The sequence below is a fragment of the Castor canadensis genome, chromosome 1, assembly GCF_047511655.1.
Source record: "Castor canadensis chromosome 1, mCasCan1.hap1v2, whole genome shotgun sequence".
NCBI lineage: Eukaryota > Metazoa > Chordata > Mammalia > Rodentia > Castoridae > Castor > Castor canadensis.
In genome coordinates, this window is record NC_133386.1 from 133,216,038 (window position 1) to 133,231,274 (window position 15,237).

The window sequence follows — 15,237 nt, forward strand, 5'->3', positions numbered from 1 at the left end:
AAGAAAAAACTGGACTTTAAATGATGGAGTCTTAAATCCCTGGAAAATTTCCTTTGGATTCAGCTACCATTTACTGAATACTGCTTTGTCCTAGACAACTTATATACTGTTTTATTTAATCCTCCCAAGAACCAGTGAGTAAATATTGTCCCCTTTAACGATAGGGATGTTGAAGTCCAGAAAGGGTAAGTCACTGGCTCAAGGTCACACAAGAGGAGTATGTGTCTCAGACTGATTCCATATTCCTTCCCTAAGTTGCTTGGTAATATCCCTGAGGTATATTATTGCTGTGATTCTGTATTCACTTTCCTTAATTGAAGACTGAAGAAGTTAAGCCTGGACCAAAACAAGATTTTCCGGATCCCGTACCTACAGCAGGTTCAGCTCCGTGATGGGTCAGGGGACGGGGTTGGAGGCAGGGCAAGTCCCCAGAAAGAACCCCAAGCTGTGCTGCAGTCCAAGTCGTGGATGTTTGAGGCCTCAGATGCGCAACCAGATTATACCATACTGCCCATGAGAAAGGACGTTGACCGCACAGGTGAGCAATGCCTCTTGTTCCAGATGCTAGCCCTGTGGTAGAGTACACTTCTATCCCGATCCTCCCCAGTGGCTCCCTGGGGAACTGCTGCATTTAAACTGAACTGTTCCATGACTTGAGCTGTTTCAATGACTTCCTAACTGGTTCTGTCCGTTAAGATGCTTTTGAAATCCAAAATAATAAGAAAACCAGAAAGAAGGCTTTCCAGAGACAGTTGATTCTTTGGTGCATGGGTGTTCTCAAGGGACTTAGGCCTTTCCATCCCCTTCTCTTCACCTCTAGCCCACTTACTTATCCTTTTAGGCTGGTTCCTGCTGGGGTCTCAAGATGGGTATCACAGTTCTAAGAACCACATCCACATGGCAGTGTTGAGAGGCAAAAAGGAATGTTACCTGTGTGGTAATCCAAATCCCTTAATATGAGTGTGTCTCTGAATCATATATTCTGTCCCACGGATCTAGTTAACTGTTATTGTGCCGCTACCTACTACCTGTTTGTTTACATTTATTTTAAGTTGAGGAAAATAACTTATATCAGGTAAAATACAAAAATCTTGTGCTGAACCTGAATTTTTACATATATACCCTTTTAATGATGACTCACATCACAATACAGAACATTTCCAGTGTCCCAGGGGTAGCCCCTCAATCAATACCTCTTTCCAGAATAATCACCATTCTGACTTCTGTCACCATAGATTTGATTACCCTGACTTGGAATTCATGTCCTGACTTGGAATTGTATAACGTGTACTCTTTTGAGTCTGATTTGTTTCACTTAATGTATGTCCATGGACTCATTAATGTTTCTCGATATATATCAGTAGAGTTGCCCTTTTCATTGCTCTTATTTATTCCACTAATACCATAATTTATTTTTCCTTTTTACTGTTGATAGACATTCTGGTTATTTCTGGTTTGGGACTATTATGAATGAAGCTGCTTGAGCATCCTCTTACATATCCTGTGGTGGACATAAGCACTTATCTCTTTGGGGTATATGCCCAGGAGTGAATTACTGAGTCATAGATTCTAGAAGTATGGTAAGCATAGTTGATACTGCCCATCACTTTCCTAAAGTCATTGTACCAGTGTTTGCTCCCACACTAATGTAAGAAATTCCCAGTTACTCCACATCTTCACAAAGGCTCAGTCCTTTTATTTTTTAATGTTTTTATTAATGTAACAGTTGTACAGGGTGGTTTATTGTGACATTTCCATATATATGTACAGTGTACCCCAGTTTGGTTCATCCCCTCCATTATTCTCCCTCTTCCCCCTCCCCCTTCTTAAAATGACTTTGATAGGTTTCAGTGTCATATTCATAGTTACATAGAAGGTACCTGAACCATATTCACCCACCTTTACCCTTCATTTGCCCTCCCCTCTCGATATTTCTCTCCCCTTAACATGACCTGTTTTACATTCCTATCCTTCATTGTTTAAGTGTCTGATCATTATCCAGTGGACTTTAGCCATAGTATTTTACCTGTATTGTACTTTAATCAGTATAATTGTAGCTATTTTGGTGGGTATGCAGTGATACTGAATTATAGTTTTAATTTGCATCTCTTAGATGACTAGTGATATTGAGTACAGAAGTGACCTTTCAAGTCTTTCACCTATCTTTAAATTGGGTTGTATAACTTTTTCTTGTTGATATTTTGAAGTTCTTTATATATCCTTGACACAAGTCTTTTTAAAATATATGTATTACAAAAAATGGGTGGCTTTTTTGTTTGCTGTGTACCTCAGGCTAGCCTCAAACTCATGATCTTTCTGCCTCTGCCTCCTGAGTGCAAAGATTACAGGTGTGAACCACCACACCTGGCTTTTGATTTTTTCATATTCTTTTTTCCTCTTTTGTTTCTTCCTCTCCTTTTCTCCCCCCCCCCCCAACTTCCTTCCTTCCTTCTTTCCTTTTTCTACTGGAGTTTGAACTCCACTTGCTAAGCAGGTGCTGTTTCACTTGAGCCTCCACCTTTTTTCATATTCTTAATAGTGACTTTTGATGAACAGAAGTACTGTTTTTCTCTTTTTGGAGCAACTGTTATTTTAACTCAGGGCTTCATGCTTTCTAGGCAGGCACTCTACCTCTTGAGTCATAGCCCCAGCCCTTTTTTACTCTGGTTATTTTTGATATAGGGTTTCATTTTTTTTCCTCAGGGCTGGCCTGGACCACTGCCCTCATATTTTATGCTTCCTCATAGCTGGGACGACAGGTTCTTACCACCACACCCACAACTTCTGTTGAGGTGGGATCTCAAAAACTTTTTTTTTTTTTGCTGGGACTGGCCTTCTAAGCAGCTAGGATTACAGGGTTGAGCTCCCACTCTTGGCTAGAAGTTCTTTATTTTAATGAAATCTAATTCATCAGGTTTTTTTTATGGTTAGTGCCTTTTTCTTTCTTGTTTTAAGAAATTCTTTGCCTATATTAAGACCATGAAGATTTTTTTTTATGTTTTCTTCTAGAAGCTTGGTTATTTTAGTTTTAACATTTTGGTCTATGATCTGTCTAGGATTAATTTTCATATACACTGTAAGTCAAGGTCAAAGTTTGCTTATATATATAAACATACATAATATATATATATAACATATATATTTTTGAACCAGCACCATTTATTGAAAAGGCTCCAAAAAGCCATGTATTGAAAGACTGTCACTGAGTTGTAGGGGAGGTATTGTCAGATAACAGTGTATGTGTCTAAATTATTGTGGCTTTATAACAAGTGTTACTGCCTGGTAGTGAAGTTCTGCAGCTAGGCTGTTGTCCTAGCAAAGGACAACAAAGGCCTGTATAATACCTGTATAATAGCTACAGCTATTATAAGGCCTTTGAATTTCCATATAAATTTTAGAATTGTGTTGTTAATTTCCACACAAAATCCTGTAGGGATTTGTTTGGAAGTGCAGTGACCCTAGAGGTCAATATGGAGAGAATGGCATCTTTACAATACTGAGTTTTCTAATGCATTAAAATGATGTATCCCAACAGTTTTTAGGCCTTTAAAAATTCTCAGCAGCATTTTGTGCTCTTCAGTAATGAAACTATGCAAACTGTCATCAGATTTATTCCTGGGTACTTGATCTCTTTTATGCTATTGTCAATGGTATTGCTTTTTTATATTTCATTCCCTCTTATTTATTGCTAGTATATAGAAATATGGAACTTGTATCCAGTATTTTTCTCAATTCACTTCTCATTTCCAGTCATTTTCTCATTTGTTTGTGTTCACAGTCATGACATCTATAGGTGATAACCATTTTTTCCTCATCCTTTCCAATCTTAATACCTTTTTATTGCCTTATTTTGGTGGCTAAATCTTGCAGTACAGTATTGAATGGAAGTGATGATGGTAGGTGGACATCTTTGTGTTTTTCCCAGCCTCAGAAGGAAAGCTTTCTGTATTTCAGAAGTACAAATTGGCTGTTTATATTTTTGTAGATGCTTTTTATCAATTTGAAGAAATTTCCTTGTATTTCTAGTTTGCTGAGAGTTTTTATGGTGAATGGACCTTGGATTTTATTAAATTCTTTCTCTGCATCTTTTGAGATGTTCATCTGACTTCTTTTTTAATCTGTTAATATGGATAATTACATTGATTGATTTCTGAATGCTGCACCAGTCTTGCATTCCCCGGATAAACTCCACTTGGTCATTATGGTCACTGAATCAAATTTGCTGATATTTTTTGGAGAATTTTTGTATGTCTGATTGAGGCAGTAAGTTGGTGTAATATTTTCCTTTTGTTGTAATATTCTTGTGAGGATTTACAATCAAGGTTATGCAATGAGTCCACAGTATTTTTTCTTGTTTTCCAGGAAAGTTTGGATAAGATTGATATTATTTCATTCCTTAAATATTTTAAGAATTCACCATGAAGCTACCAGAGTCTGGAGTTTTCTTTAGAAATGGGGAAAAGTTAGAAGCTTGGAGGAGGAGCTCCGTAGACTGTAAACTTAAAACTTAGGCCTCCAAGGGAGAAGAGCTGCTTGACTGCTGGCATCTGTGAGCTCAGAGGACCTTGGGGAATGACCCAGATCTCTGAGGAGAGGACACTGGATAGGAGGTCAGTATCAGGCTGGCTTATAAATCCAGTCAGGAAATATGCCAGATGAACTCATGTGCTGCTAGGGTGAAGAAGTGTGTCTCCATTTGCATTAGTGGGAATCCCAAGCAGTCAGCAAACCCTTGGGAAGCAGACAAGAGGAAGGGAAGCCCCTTCTTCCTCTTCTGCCTTTGCGGTTTCCCTCTCACATCACTCATTGTCAGATTCTACCAGGAAACCAGCTGGTAAAGCAGAAATTTAGTCTTCAGAGCCCACCTCCAGCATCCCAAAGCAGAACAGAGAAGGTGGGTTTGGAAGTAAAACATAATAAAGTAATAATTGGTACAATCATGTTATTCAGATTGCTGCTATAAAAGTTTTCTGTCTACTTGGTCTGTTAACTTTGGAAAGAGGCATATTGAAATCTCACCACTATTAGGGATTTGTCAGTCTCTTCTTGCATTGCTGGCATTTTTTACCATTAAGCTGGTTCAGTTCTCTGTTATTAGATTTACGGCTTTTATCTTGGTAGAGTGTGCTTTTCAATCACTGTAAAATATCACACCTTAGCTTGTTAATAATCTTGTCCTTGAATTGGGCCCCTTTTTAATTTAATATGTTTATTTAAAAATATCTCAGAAGCAGGGCTGCAGGGATGGGTCAAGTGGTAGAGTGCCTGCCTAGCAAGCATGAAGCCCTGAGTTCAAACCCCAGTACTGCCTGTGTATATTATATATATACATATATATAATATATAAAACAATTTAGCATCACATATTTTTCAAGTATGGGTCTTTTCTTAATAGAAGAATTTAAATTGTGATCATGAATATGTTCCATCTTATTTCTACCACTATTAGTGTGTTTTCTAGTTACCCATGTTTTTTTTCTTCTTTTTTCTTTTTGTTAGTACTGATTCTTTTTTTAATTCCAATTTTCCTCTAATTGTTTAAAGTAATACATCTCATTTCTATATTTCTAATAGTTATCCTAAAATCCCATCCACATATTAAAACTCACCTTTGTCTATCAATAGCTAGAACTGACTAAATGCAAGTCTTCCCATTAATAAGAAAATATGCATTTCTCTCCTCCACCCTACCCCCAATAGCCTCCCGTAATACATAAATCCTAATAATAATTTATATTGGTTCTATTTTTAAATTATGCATCAACCATTCTTTAGACTGAGAAACTAAACTGTTAGTTTTACTTCTTTCTCACTATAGCTGCTTGCATCTCAAATCTTCCTCTTCCTTAAATTCCTTCTTATGTTTGGACATGTGTAACTTAGGAGCAGACGGTTGAGTAAACTGTACAACTCAGTCTGCAGCACAGTGGAATGATTTGACTATGCAAAGCTCTTCTTGTATGCCTTTGCTTTTTTCCCTCATCCTTAATCTCTATTCCCATTCCTCATTTCCATATAAACACCCACTCTTGTACAGGATATGTTTCCCTGGATATGTGTATGTATCTTTGTAGACTATATATTATTTTGTGTATAATGTGTTTTTAATTTACATAATGGTTATTGAGCTCATTCTATTACTTTTTTCAATCAGTACTGTTTTTAAGATCTCTCCTTGACAGTGCCCATCTAAGTCATATTTCTGAGGTCCTTCACCATAAATTTGAGGGAGTCATAACTCAGCCTATAACACCAGATCTATTGAATTTTACCTGGTGGTTAGTGGGTTTGGATTCTTATTTAAGAAATTTCTCCCTTTCTTGAGATCACAAAGATAGTTTACTATTCCATGTTGCTTTTCATTTTGCTGTTTGATTCTTTCAAATACAGTTTGTGTGTCATAGATTTTCTGAGTCCCCGAATATCCAAAGTTAATTACTTTTATTTGTTAAGATACTTAAATACTAGTTGGTTAAGTAGAGAATTATAGCTTTAAGATAGTTTCTATCTCTCTCTCTGTCTCTGTCTCTCTCTCTCTCTCTCTCTCTCTCTCTCTCTCTCTCTCTCCCCCTCTCTCCTTCTTTCCCTCTTTTTCTCTCCCTCTCTTTCTTTCATACTTGGGATTGAACACAGGGCCCTATGCATACTAAACAAGTACTGTACCACTGGTCTTCATCCCCAGTCCTTGTTTTTGAGACAAGATCTCACTACATAGCCCACACTAGTCTCAAACTCAAGATACTCCTGCTTCTGCCTCTCCCCCACACATGTATCCTGTGCCAGGATTATAGGTGTGCACCACTATGTCCAGTGCAATTTATAGGATGCTATTTTTGCTCTCAAGAAATTTTCAAGATTTTCCTTTGGAAATTTTACTAAGAGGCATCTAGATACGCAATTCTTTTTTTTTTTTTTTAATTCAGGGCCTCATAATTGTTAGGCAGGCGCTGCACCACATGAGCCACTCTGCCAGTCCTTTATTATGTTGGGTATTTTCGAGACAGGGTCTTGAGAACTATTTGCCTGGCTGGCTTCAAACCATGTCCTCCTGCTGTCTGCTTCTTGAGTAGCTAAGATTACAGGTGTGAGCCACTGGTGCCCAGCTAGATATGTAATTTATTTATCCTGTTCAGTACTTTGAGAGTTCTTTCAAAAATTGTACAGTTTCTTTTATCTTTGAGAAAAAAATTTAATTTCCTTCTTTATATTCTCTGTAGTCTTCCTTTGAATTTTCCTCATATACTAAAAATTTTAGATCTATCTCTGTTCTTTTTTTTGCCATGCTCTATATTTCTTTGCCTTTTTGTACTGCAGTCTGAGAGTCTCTCAACTCCATCTCCCATTTTATGAATCAGCTCTTCAGCTGGGTCTGTTCTTTTGTCCAGCACATTTATTAAATCTTTTATTTGAGTATCATATTTTAAGTTTACAAAATTGTTAGTAGTATCACATCCACAACAGCCTTTTGTTTTAGAAATGAAACAGCCTTTCAGATTTCTCAGTACTAATTGTTCTATTTTAAAGTTTTTATTCTTTTTGTTAAATAAACTCTAGGTGCTTGTTCTGTTCTTACAGTTCATGACTTTTTGAAGTTTGATTTCCTTCAAATATTAGGAGATTTTTTTTAATTATTTTATTATTCATATGTGCATACAAGGCTTGGGTCATTTCTCCCCCATGCCCCCACCCCCTCCCTAGGAGATTTTTTTTGTTGTTTTTTTTACATTTACTCACATGTGTATACATTTTTTGGGCCACCACCCTCTCCCCCACCCTCAGGAGATTCTTGACTGTTTCTTTTCTCTTGTAATAATCTGTAATCAGAAGCTTAGAGTGTGGACTCTGATTTCTGGAGTTGCCTCCAAGGTAGTGGGAAGGGGCAGGACTTGCGTTCAGGCAGTGTGAGGCAGCCCATCTTTCTAGAAGTAGGGACTGTTTCTCCAGGGGATCACTGCTTAGCACCCACACTTGCAACCATGGCCTGTCCTTTGACAAACTCTGACTTTGTTTATAGCACATACCTTTCCCAAATCACTTGCAGATCCCCATCTAGGAGAATTTTTTTTTTTGTAGGGGAGAGGTATTGTTCCAGCCTTGTAGTGTTTATTCATGTGACCTCTTTCATTATAATATCATTAATATGAGGAGGCGGTCCCATTACCCAGGGTAAAGGGGAGTGCTGCCTGCACAGGATCAGGTCCCACAGATGCTCTGCTTTATTCATTGTGTTGAACTCAGCCATTTATGAGCTCATCTTAGTCTGATGGTCCAAAGAGTGAAATCATTCTGTGGCCTCCCACTGTGGACATGCTGCTGAATTCGCTGGCTTAATACATTCTGTTTCCACTAATATAACTAATTTCTTTCTTCTAAGACTACTGGTTAGCTTTCTACTTAGTACAGACTCCCAGTGGCACTGAAGCTACAAAGAGCAAAGTCAGGAAGAGGGTCTGGTTAGCTGAAATACAGTGTAAGGAAGAGGGTAGCATGAGATGAGATTAGAGCAGTAGGTCAGGTCCCCCTGACCATGTGTGACCTCCTTCCTGGCCAAGGAATTTAGATTTTATTCTAAATGCAAAGGACTTATTACCTGACATATGTTATAGCTGCTCCTTTTCCCAATTAACATTGGAACCAGTCTAGGAGGCACCCTGCCATATGTAGGGGGAGGCAGATCCAACCCTGGCCTCTCAGGGGGCCGGCCCATGCTCTTAGCAACCTTCATTCTATTTCTCTTTTGTTTCAGAGGTTGTGTTCTCATCTTACCCTGGATTTTCCACCTCAGAGGTAGGAACTGCCTTTTTCATATTTGTGTATTAGAGTTAGACCATCAGTTTTATTTATTTATTTATTTATTTATTTATTTATTTATTTATTTATTTGTAGTCCTGAGGATCAAATCCAGGGCCTCACAAATACTAGGCAAATGCTCTTCCACTGAACTACATTCCCAGGCCAAAACATTCATTGTAATAGACAAAATCAAATAAGTTAATAGGGCCTTGAGAGGCATTTCTATAGATCATGCAAGAAAACTCATTCATTGAAAAGATTTTCTGGGTGCCCACCATGTGCTAGGCACTGTGCTGACTACTGGAGATGCAGAAGGGACTGAAGAGGCTTCTAGTCCGCACCATCCTCAGATACTGTTCAGTATGATGTAGTAACAGTGACTCCTCAAGCAATAGACCTGGCTAAGGAGGGGCTGTCACAAGGAGGAAACCCAGAAGGTCTCTAACACGACCCCTTGCTAAACTGGAAAAATTCTTGTCAGATACACCACCCACAGTATGATCCTGGGGTCAAAGGATTAGACATTTGATTTTCATCAGCATAGGAAATTGATTTTTCTCTCGCAGCAGATGCTCACCAGCCAAGATCATGGAGACTAAATATTGACATATTCATTTGTAGAAATAAATACAACTCTACGTTTAGCCACCTGTATCCTTAAGGGGCAGCTCACTAGGCTGCCTCCTCACAAGCACAGCCGTATGAGAAATTCTACCACTTAACTCTTGCTGCCTGGCAAACCCACAGTTACTGATTTTCAGCAGTAACGGCTTCTGACTTGTCAACAGTTACTGGAGCTCGCTAGCAAAGTGGCTTGCTGGTTTCACAAGGCTCATTATGCAGCTACACTCTGCCGCAAGTTAGCGAGGAAGCCGGGCTCAGGTGGACAGTTGGCCCAGCTCGAGCGCCTCTGTCTCTTAGCCTTTGGTCGTTTCATCATGGATTTCTCTACAGCATGGTGGCAACTGGGTTTCACAAGAACGAGGGAGAATTGCAAGATTCTGAAATTCAAACACTGTCACTTTTGCCACATTCTATTGGTCAAAGCAAGTCAACAAGGCCAGTGTAACCCTGCAGTACAATTCTGATACTAGCCACCCCAGATTTGGTGCAGACTCCACAGTTCCCAAGGAAACTGCCTTCATGTTAGATGCCAGCCATAAGTTGGGGGCACAACCTATTCATACTTGTGACCAACTGGCTATAAATGGGGGAGCTCCCACAACCCACATAGGTTCAGCAGTTTACTAGGACAACTTATAAAACTCCAAAAAGGGTTATATTTACAACTATGGCTTTTCTCTAAAGGATACAAACAAGGACAAGCTACATGCAAAGTCCTAGAAGGGTCCAGATGCAGCACTTCTGCACCCTCTTCCATGGAATCCAAGCATTTCACCCTCCCAGCACATGGATGTGCTCATGAACCAGGAAGGTCCTGGTGGCTGTTAGGAAGTTATTATTGCTTGAAGGGATATTTCATTTCCCATCATGAGATGATTGCTCTCACTTGGGGCAGCCTCTATTCCTGTCATGGGCTGCAAGACTCACTGTTCCTGAAACCTTGAAATTATATTACTCTAATCTTGGTGTCTTCAGCCTTGAAGAAGGGCAAGGGGTTAGATTAATGTAGTACTAATCAACCTCATATTACCAGTTTTTATATAGACACTCCTTCAGTGATTAACATGTCTATGTGCAGAATTGAGCAGGAATCTGACCCAAAGTTTAAGGTAGCAAAGGAGACAGCTGCAGGCCCAAATGAAGAGTCAGTGCTTTTTAGCAAAATCAGCCTTTATTATTTGTTGGTTTGTTTGTTTATATTGAAAGTACTAAGGTTTGAGCTCAGGAACTCAGTTTTGGTAGGCCAGTGCTCTACTGCTTGAGCCACAAAATCAGCTTTTAAGTCTGTTTTAGGGAGTTGCATAGTGGAGCAGACTGCCTTGTCAGACTGCTGCCACATTCCACTCTGCTCTCTTAGAGTTTGTCTCGGGTCACCCGGAAAGGGGAATCATATGAGTTTGCACATAGTATCACTAGTTTTTGTTTTATTCTCCGTAACTGACCTGTCCCGTTTGTGTGGCTTTATAAGTTAGGCCAGGAGAACACAAAATACTTGGCCCAAAGTAGGTGTTCCACAAATGTTCATTGAATAACAAGCAGAATTGCCATATGTAGTGGTAAATGGAGCTTAGAACAGTTAGTTCCTAGCCTAACCATTAGCCCAACATCTACCCTTGTAATACTCTTTGGACCCATGTAATTCAAGGAAGCTGTGAGTGAACTGAGTTAGGTGTGATTAACACAGCAGTTTCCTTTTTCTGCCATGAGGCAGTCTGGGTTAACTGGAGAGACCACGACCCTGCAAGTGACCCATAGGTCACATTTAGGCCCCAAGGCCTGGCTCAGGTCAGTCAGGACTTAGTTGTGGTTTCATCCTAGGATGAAGAACCATCCTAGGATGGGGGCTGGCCTATCAAACCAGATGTTCAAGATTTCAAGTCCTTTCTGCCCTCCTCCTTGCTAAGAAAATTCCCCTTAACAACACAAGCACCCCCTCTTGTCCTTTTGGAGAAATTTTAGCCCAACTGCATATAGAAGGGCCAATTCAGAAGAAGCTGTTGTGGAGCAGAGAGTGGGAGGTGAGGCAGAGACCTCTGGTGTTTGTAGCCTTGCCATAGTGTTCTCTGGCTTCAGAGAACTTGAAAGTGGAACTTCAGGTGCTAGAGAACTAGCTCACCACATGACCTCAAAGAACCTGGAGTCAGAATTCTGGACCTTGGTGATTCTAGATGTCTCTTTGGTTAAGCCTCTCTATAGTGGTCATTCTTTCCACCGTACTCCTTGGGAAGGGCCTGCTTTAACTTCTTTCTCATTAGGACACCTTGACCTTGACTGTTTTTTCCTTCCAAGACTACAAAGGTATGTTCACTTCCTCCCATATTCGAGATTCTTCCTGTGAAGTCACTGAAGGCCAGGAACCAGACGCTGGCCCCACCCTTCCCGGAGCTGAGGTACCTTAGCCTGGCCTACAACAAGGTGACTGTCTGCTTCTCTGCCTGTTTCCCAGGGGTACAGATGGGAGGGTGGGATATGAGCCATTCTGACCTAAATTAAAAGGCCAGCCCTTTAATTCCCTGCTTTACAGGTATATGGGCCCAGGAGTTCTCAGGGTGGGAAAAATGGAAGAGGAGTGCAGTGCAAGCCAAGTCAAGAGCCTATCCATTCAGTCACAGTTATTTATTTAGCACTTATCATGTGCCAGGCTTGGTGGTAGGCTTTTGGTATAATGAAAGACTTGGCCTCTGCCCCTTGGGAGCTTGTCAGCCGTAGGGAGGACTGACATTATACAATCACAGCATAAGCATAGTTGATGCTATGGAGAAATTCATAGCACTGTGAAGTAAGTCCCCAATTTGGGGAGGGTGGTCATCTAACTGAAGATTTGGAATCAGGGAAAGTTCTCAAAGAGCAGTTGTGCTTAGGCTAAGTGTGAATCAGTGACTTTAGACAAGTGAAGAGGAAGGAAACAGCAGATATAATGTCCATGGGACAGATTTCGCATGTTGTTCATATATTTATCCAATATCCAGGTCCTGTTTGATTTTCTGTAAAACCTCAATTAATTATTTTTGGGTGCTTGGGAGCAAACCCAGCATGCTAAGCATGGACTTGTCAACTGAGCTACAGCAACAGCCCCTGTATTTTTATTTCCATTCAATTAAGATAGTTTTTTTTTCCTTTTTCTTTTATTATTCATATGTGCATACAAGGCTTGGTTGATTTCTCCCCCCTGCCCCCACCCCCTCCCTTACCACCCACTCCACCCCCTCCCTCTCCCCCCCCTCAATACCCAGCAGAAACTATTTTGCCCTTATTTCTAATTTTGTTGTAGAGAGAGTATAAGCAATAACAGGAAGGGACAAGGGTTTTTGCTGGTTGAGATAAGGATGGCTATACAGGGCATTGACTCACATTGATTTCCTGTGCGTGGGTGTTGCCTTCTAGGTTAATTCTTTTTCATCTAACCTTTTCTCTAGTTCCTGGTCCCCTTTTCCTATTGGCCTCAGTTGCTTTTAAGGTATCTGCTTTAGTTTCTCTGCGTTAAGGGCAACAAATGCTAGCTAGTTTTTTAGGTGTCTTACCTATCCTCACCCCTCCCTTGTGTGCTCTCGCTTTTATCATGTGCTCATAGTCTAATCCCATTGTTGTGTTTGCCCTTGATCTAATGTCCACATATGAGGGAGAACATACGATTTTTGGTCTTTTGTGCCAGGCTAACCTCACTCAGAATGATGTTCTCCAATTCCATCCATTTACCAGCGAATGATAACATTTCGTTCTTCTTCATGGCTGCATAAAATTCCATTGTGTATAGATACCACATTTTCTTAATCCATTTGTCAGTGGTGGGGCATCTTGGCTGTTTCCATAACTTGGCTATTGTGAATAGTGCCGCAATAAACATGGGTGTGCAGGTGCCTCTGGAGTAACCTGTGTCACAGTCAATTAAGATAGTTTTAATCTTTCCTATAATTGTTGTCTTTGATTGGCAGGTTGTTTAGAAGTCAGTAGTTTAGTTTCCAAGTCTAGGGGGCTCTTCTAGATGTCTTGGATTTCTTGATTTCTAATTAACAAATCTCTTATGATCAGATAACATAATCTGTAAGATATTTTTTCCTTTGACATCTATTTAAATTTGTTTTATGTTCCCCACTATGGCCTATCATGCTAAATGTTCCATGTGAACCAAGAAAAAAGTGTGTCTTACGCAATTTTGGGAGAGAGTGTTGAAAATGTCGGTTAAATTAAGGAGGTCTGGAGTGTCACTCCAATCCTTGTGTATTCTCGTTTTGTCTATTTGTTTATCAATTACTGAGAACGGTGTGCTGAACTCTCTGGTTGTTGTGATTTGTTGTTTTCTTCCTTTAGTTCTGTCAGTTTTTTTTCTCCAGGTAATTTGAAGTCTGTTTTCAGGTGCATATACAATTAGAATTGTCATATCTACCTAATATGTAAATCTTTTTTATTATGAATTATGTCCCTTTGCCTCTAACAATACTCCCTGCATTGATGTCTTTTTTATCTGTTTTAATATAGCTTCAAAGCTTTCTCACACTTACTGTTTGCATGGTTTACGTCTACCCTTGGATTTGCAGTCTACCTATACTGCAAATATAAATATAAAAATGCATCCCTTTTAGACTGCTGAAAGCCAGCCCTTGCTAGGCTGCCAGGGTATTTTCCTGGTGTTCCTGCTCAGTCTTCAGCTGGCAGACTTCCCTGTGTGCCTACAACTCTGGGGTCTATTTCTAGTCATGATCCTGCCTGTAGTAAGCTGCTGTGGTTGCTTACTTGCTGCTTCCCAGCCAGAATGTCCCCCAGCCCCAGTCTTTGGCATCCCCAGCACTCTGCATCTCTAGGATGGTCTTTCTCATTGGTCCTGGCCTTTTCCCTGCAGTAGGAGGTACATGTTGTGCAGGACTCCTTTGGGTTTCCTGCCTTTATCCCAGGTATAGCCAGATATCATTTCTCTCTCCCCAGATGCCATGCCTGGGCCGGGTTTGCTCAGCAGCCCAGGGCTTTTATTCCCCAGAGAGAAAATCTGGGAGGCACTGCTGCTCCTGTAGGGCCAGCTTTTCATCTTCAGGTTCAGGTCATACCACACCATGAAGAAGCTGTTTGCGTCTTCCCTCTCACAGAATGCACATGGGCCCCTCTCCCCAGCTCTCAAGAGTCACACTATCTAACTCTAGGCCACACTTGGCTCTTAGGAAGTCATTAAAAATTTTAGCTAATTTCTTCTTAAATGCTTGTGTGACTCTCACATCTGCCCCATTCTGTGCTCCATCTCTCCTAAGAGGGGATGAGCTTTCCTTAGAGGTCAGACCATAGAGTAGCCCTGAGACCATAGCTCTCTGTTGGCTTCAGGAAAAGTTAGGACATTGTGGGTTATTCAGTTTTTGTTGCTGTTGTTAGGGTTGGAGTGGCACTTTTTCCATTTTTCTACATCCTTACCTAAGTTTTTAAATGACATTCTGCTTTATGACAGTTACCACCTAACATTTTCTTAAACTTTTGTCAGTTACCAATTATCTACTTCTGAATGTAATTTAAATGCTGGCTTTTGTTTGGCTCACATCTGTATCCTTAGTGTGTAGAATATTACCTGATACATGTGTGATAGGCACTCAGTAAGTGTCTTAGATGAATGAGGTCTTCACGTTAAGGAATATAGCTTACCTTTATCGAAATTAATGTTCAATTTATCAAAGTTACAAATTTCAAAATTGATTCTGCCTTCAAACAGAGCTTAAATATATAGAATATTCATTCAAAAGTCTAGCAATTTTATATCAAAAGTAAAATAGTTACTTTTACTTAATTTTTAACCAGTATTTAGTTATTTCGTAGATTTGACTGGTTGTTATACTCTCTTTAACT

The 15,237-nt window shown here is 40.0% G+C and overlaps 1 protein-coding gene across 10 annotated transcripts in view; it reads left to right on the forward strand.

Annotated features, from left to right (window-relative positions):
* Xrra1 (X-ray radiation resistance associated 1) overlaps positions 1 to 15,237 on the forward strand; it is a 64,145-nt gene that overhangs the window by 37,747 nt on the left and 11,161 nt on the right. For 7 of the 10 annotated variants that reach the window (XM_074082928.1, XM_074082883.1, XM_074082890.1 and 4 more), the window contains 3 exons: positions 321 to 538; positions 8,747 to 8,787; positions 11,707 to 11,832. In XM_074082928.1, coding sequence (XP_073939029.1) covers positions 321 to 538; positions 8,747 to 8,787; positions 11,707 to 11,832 — 385 coding nt within the window. The remainder of the gene's footprint in view (positions 1 to 320; positions 539 to 8,746; positions 8,788 to 11,706; positions 11,833 to 15,237) is intronic. The other 3 variants (XM_074082922.1, XM_074082914.1, XM_074082918.1) reach the window with 1 other exon arrangement.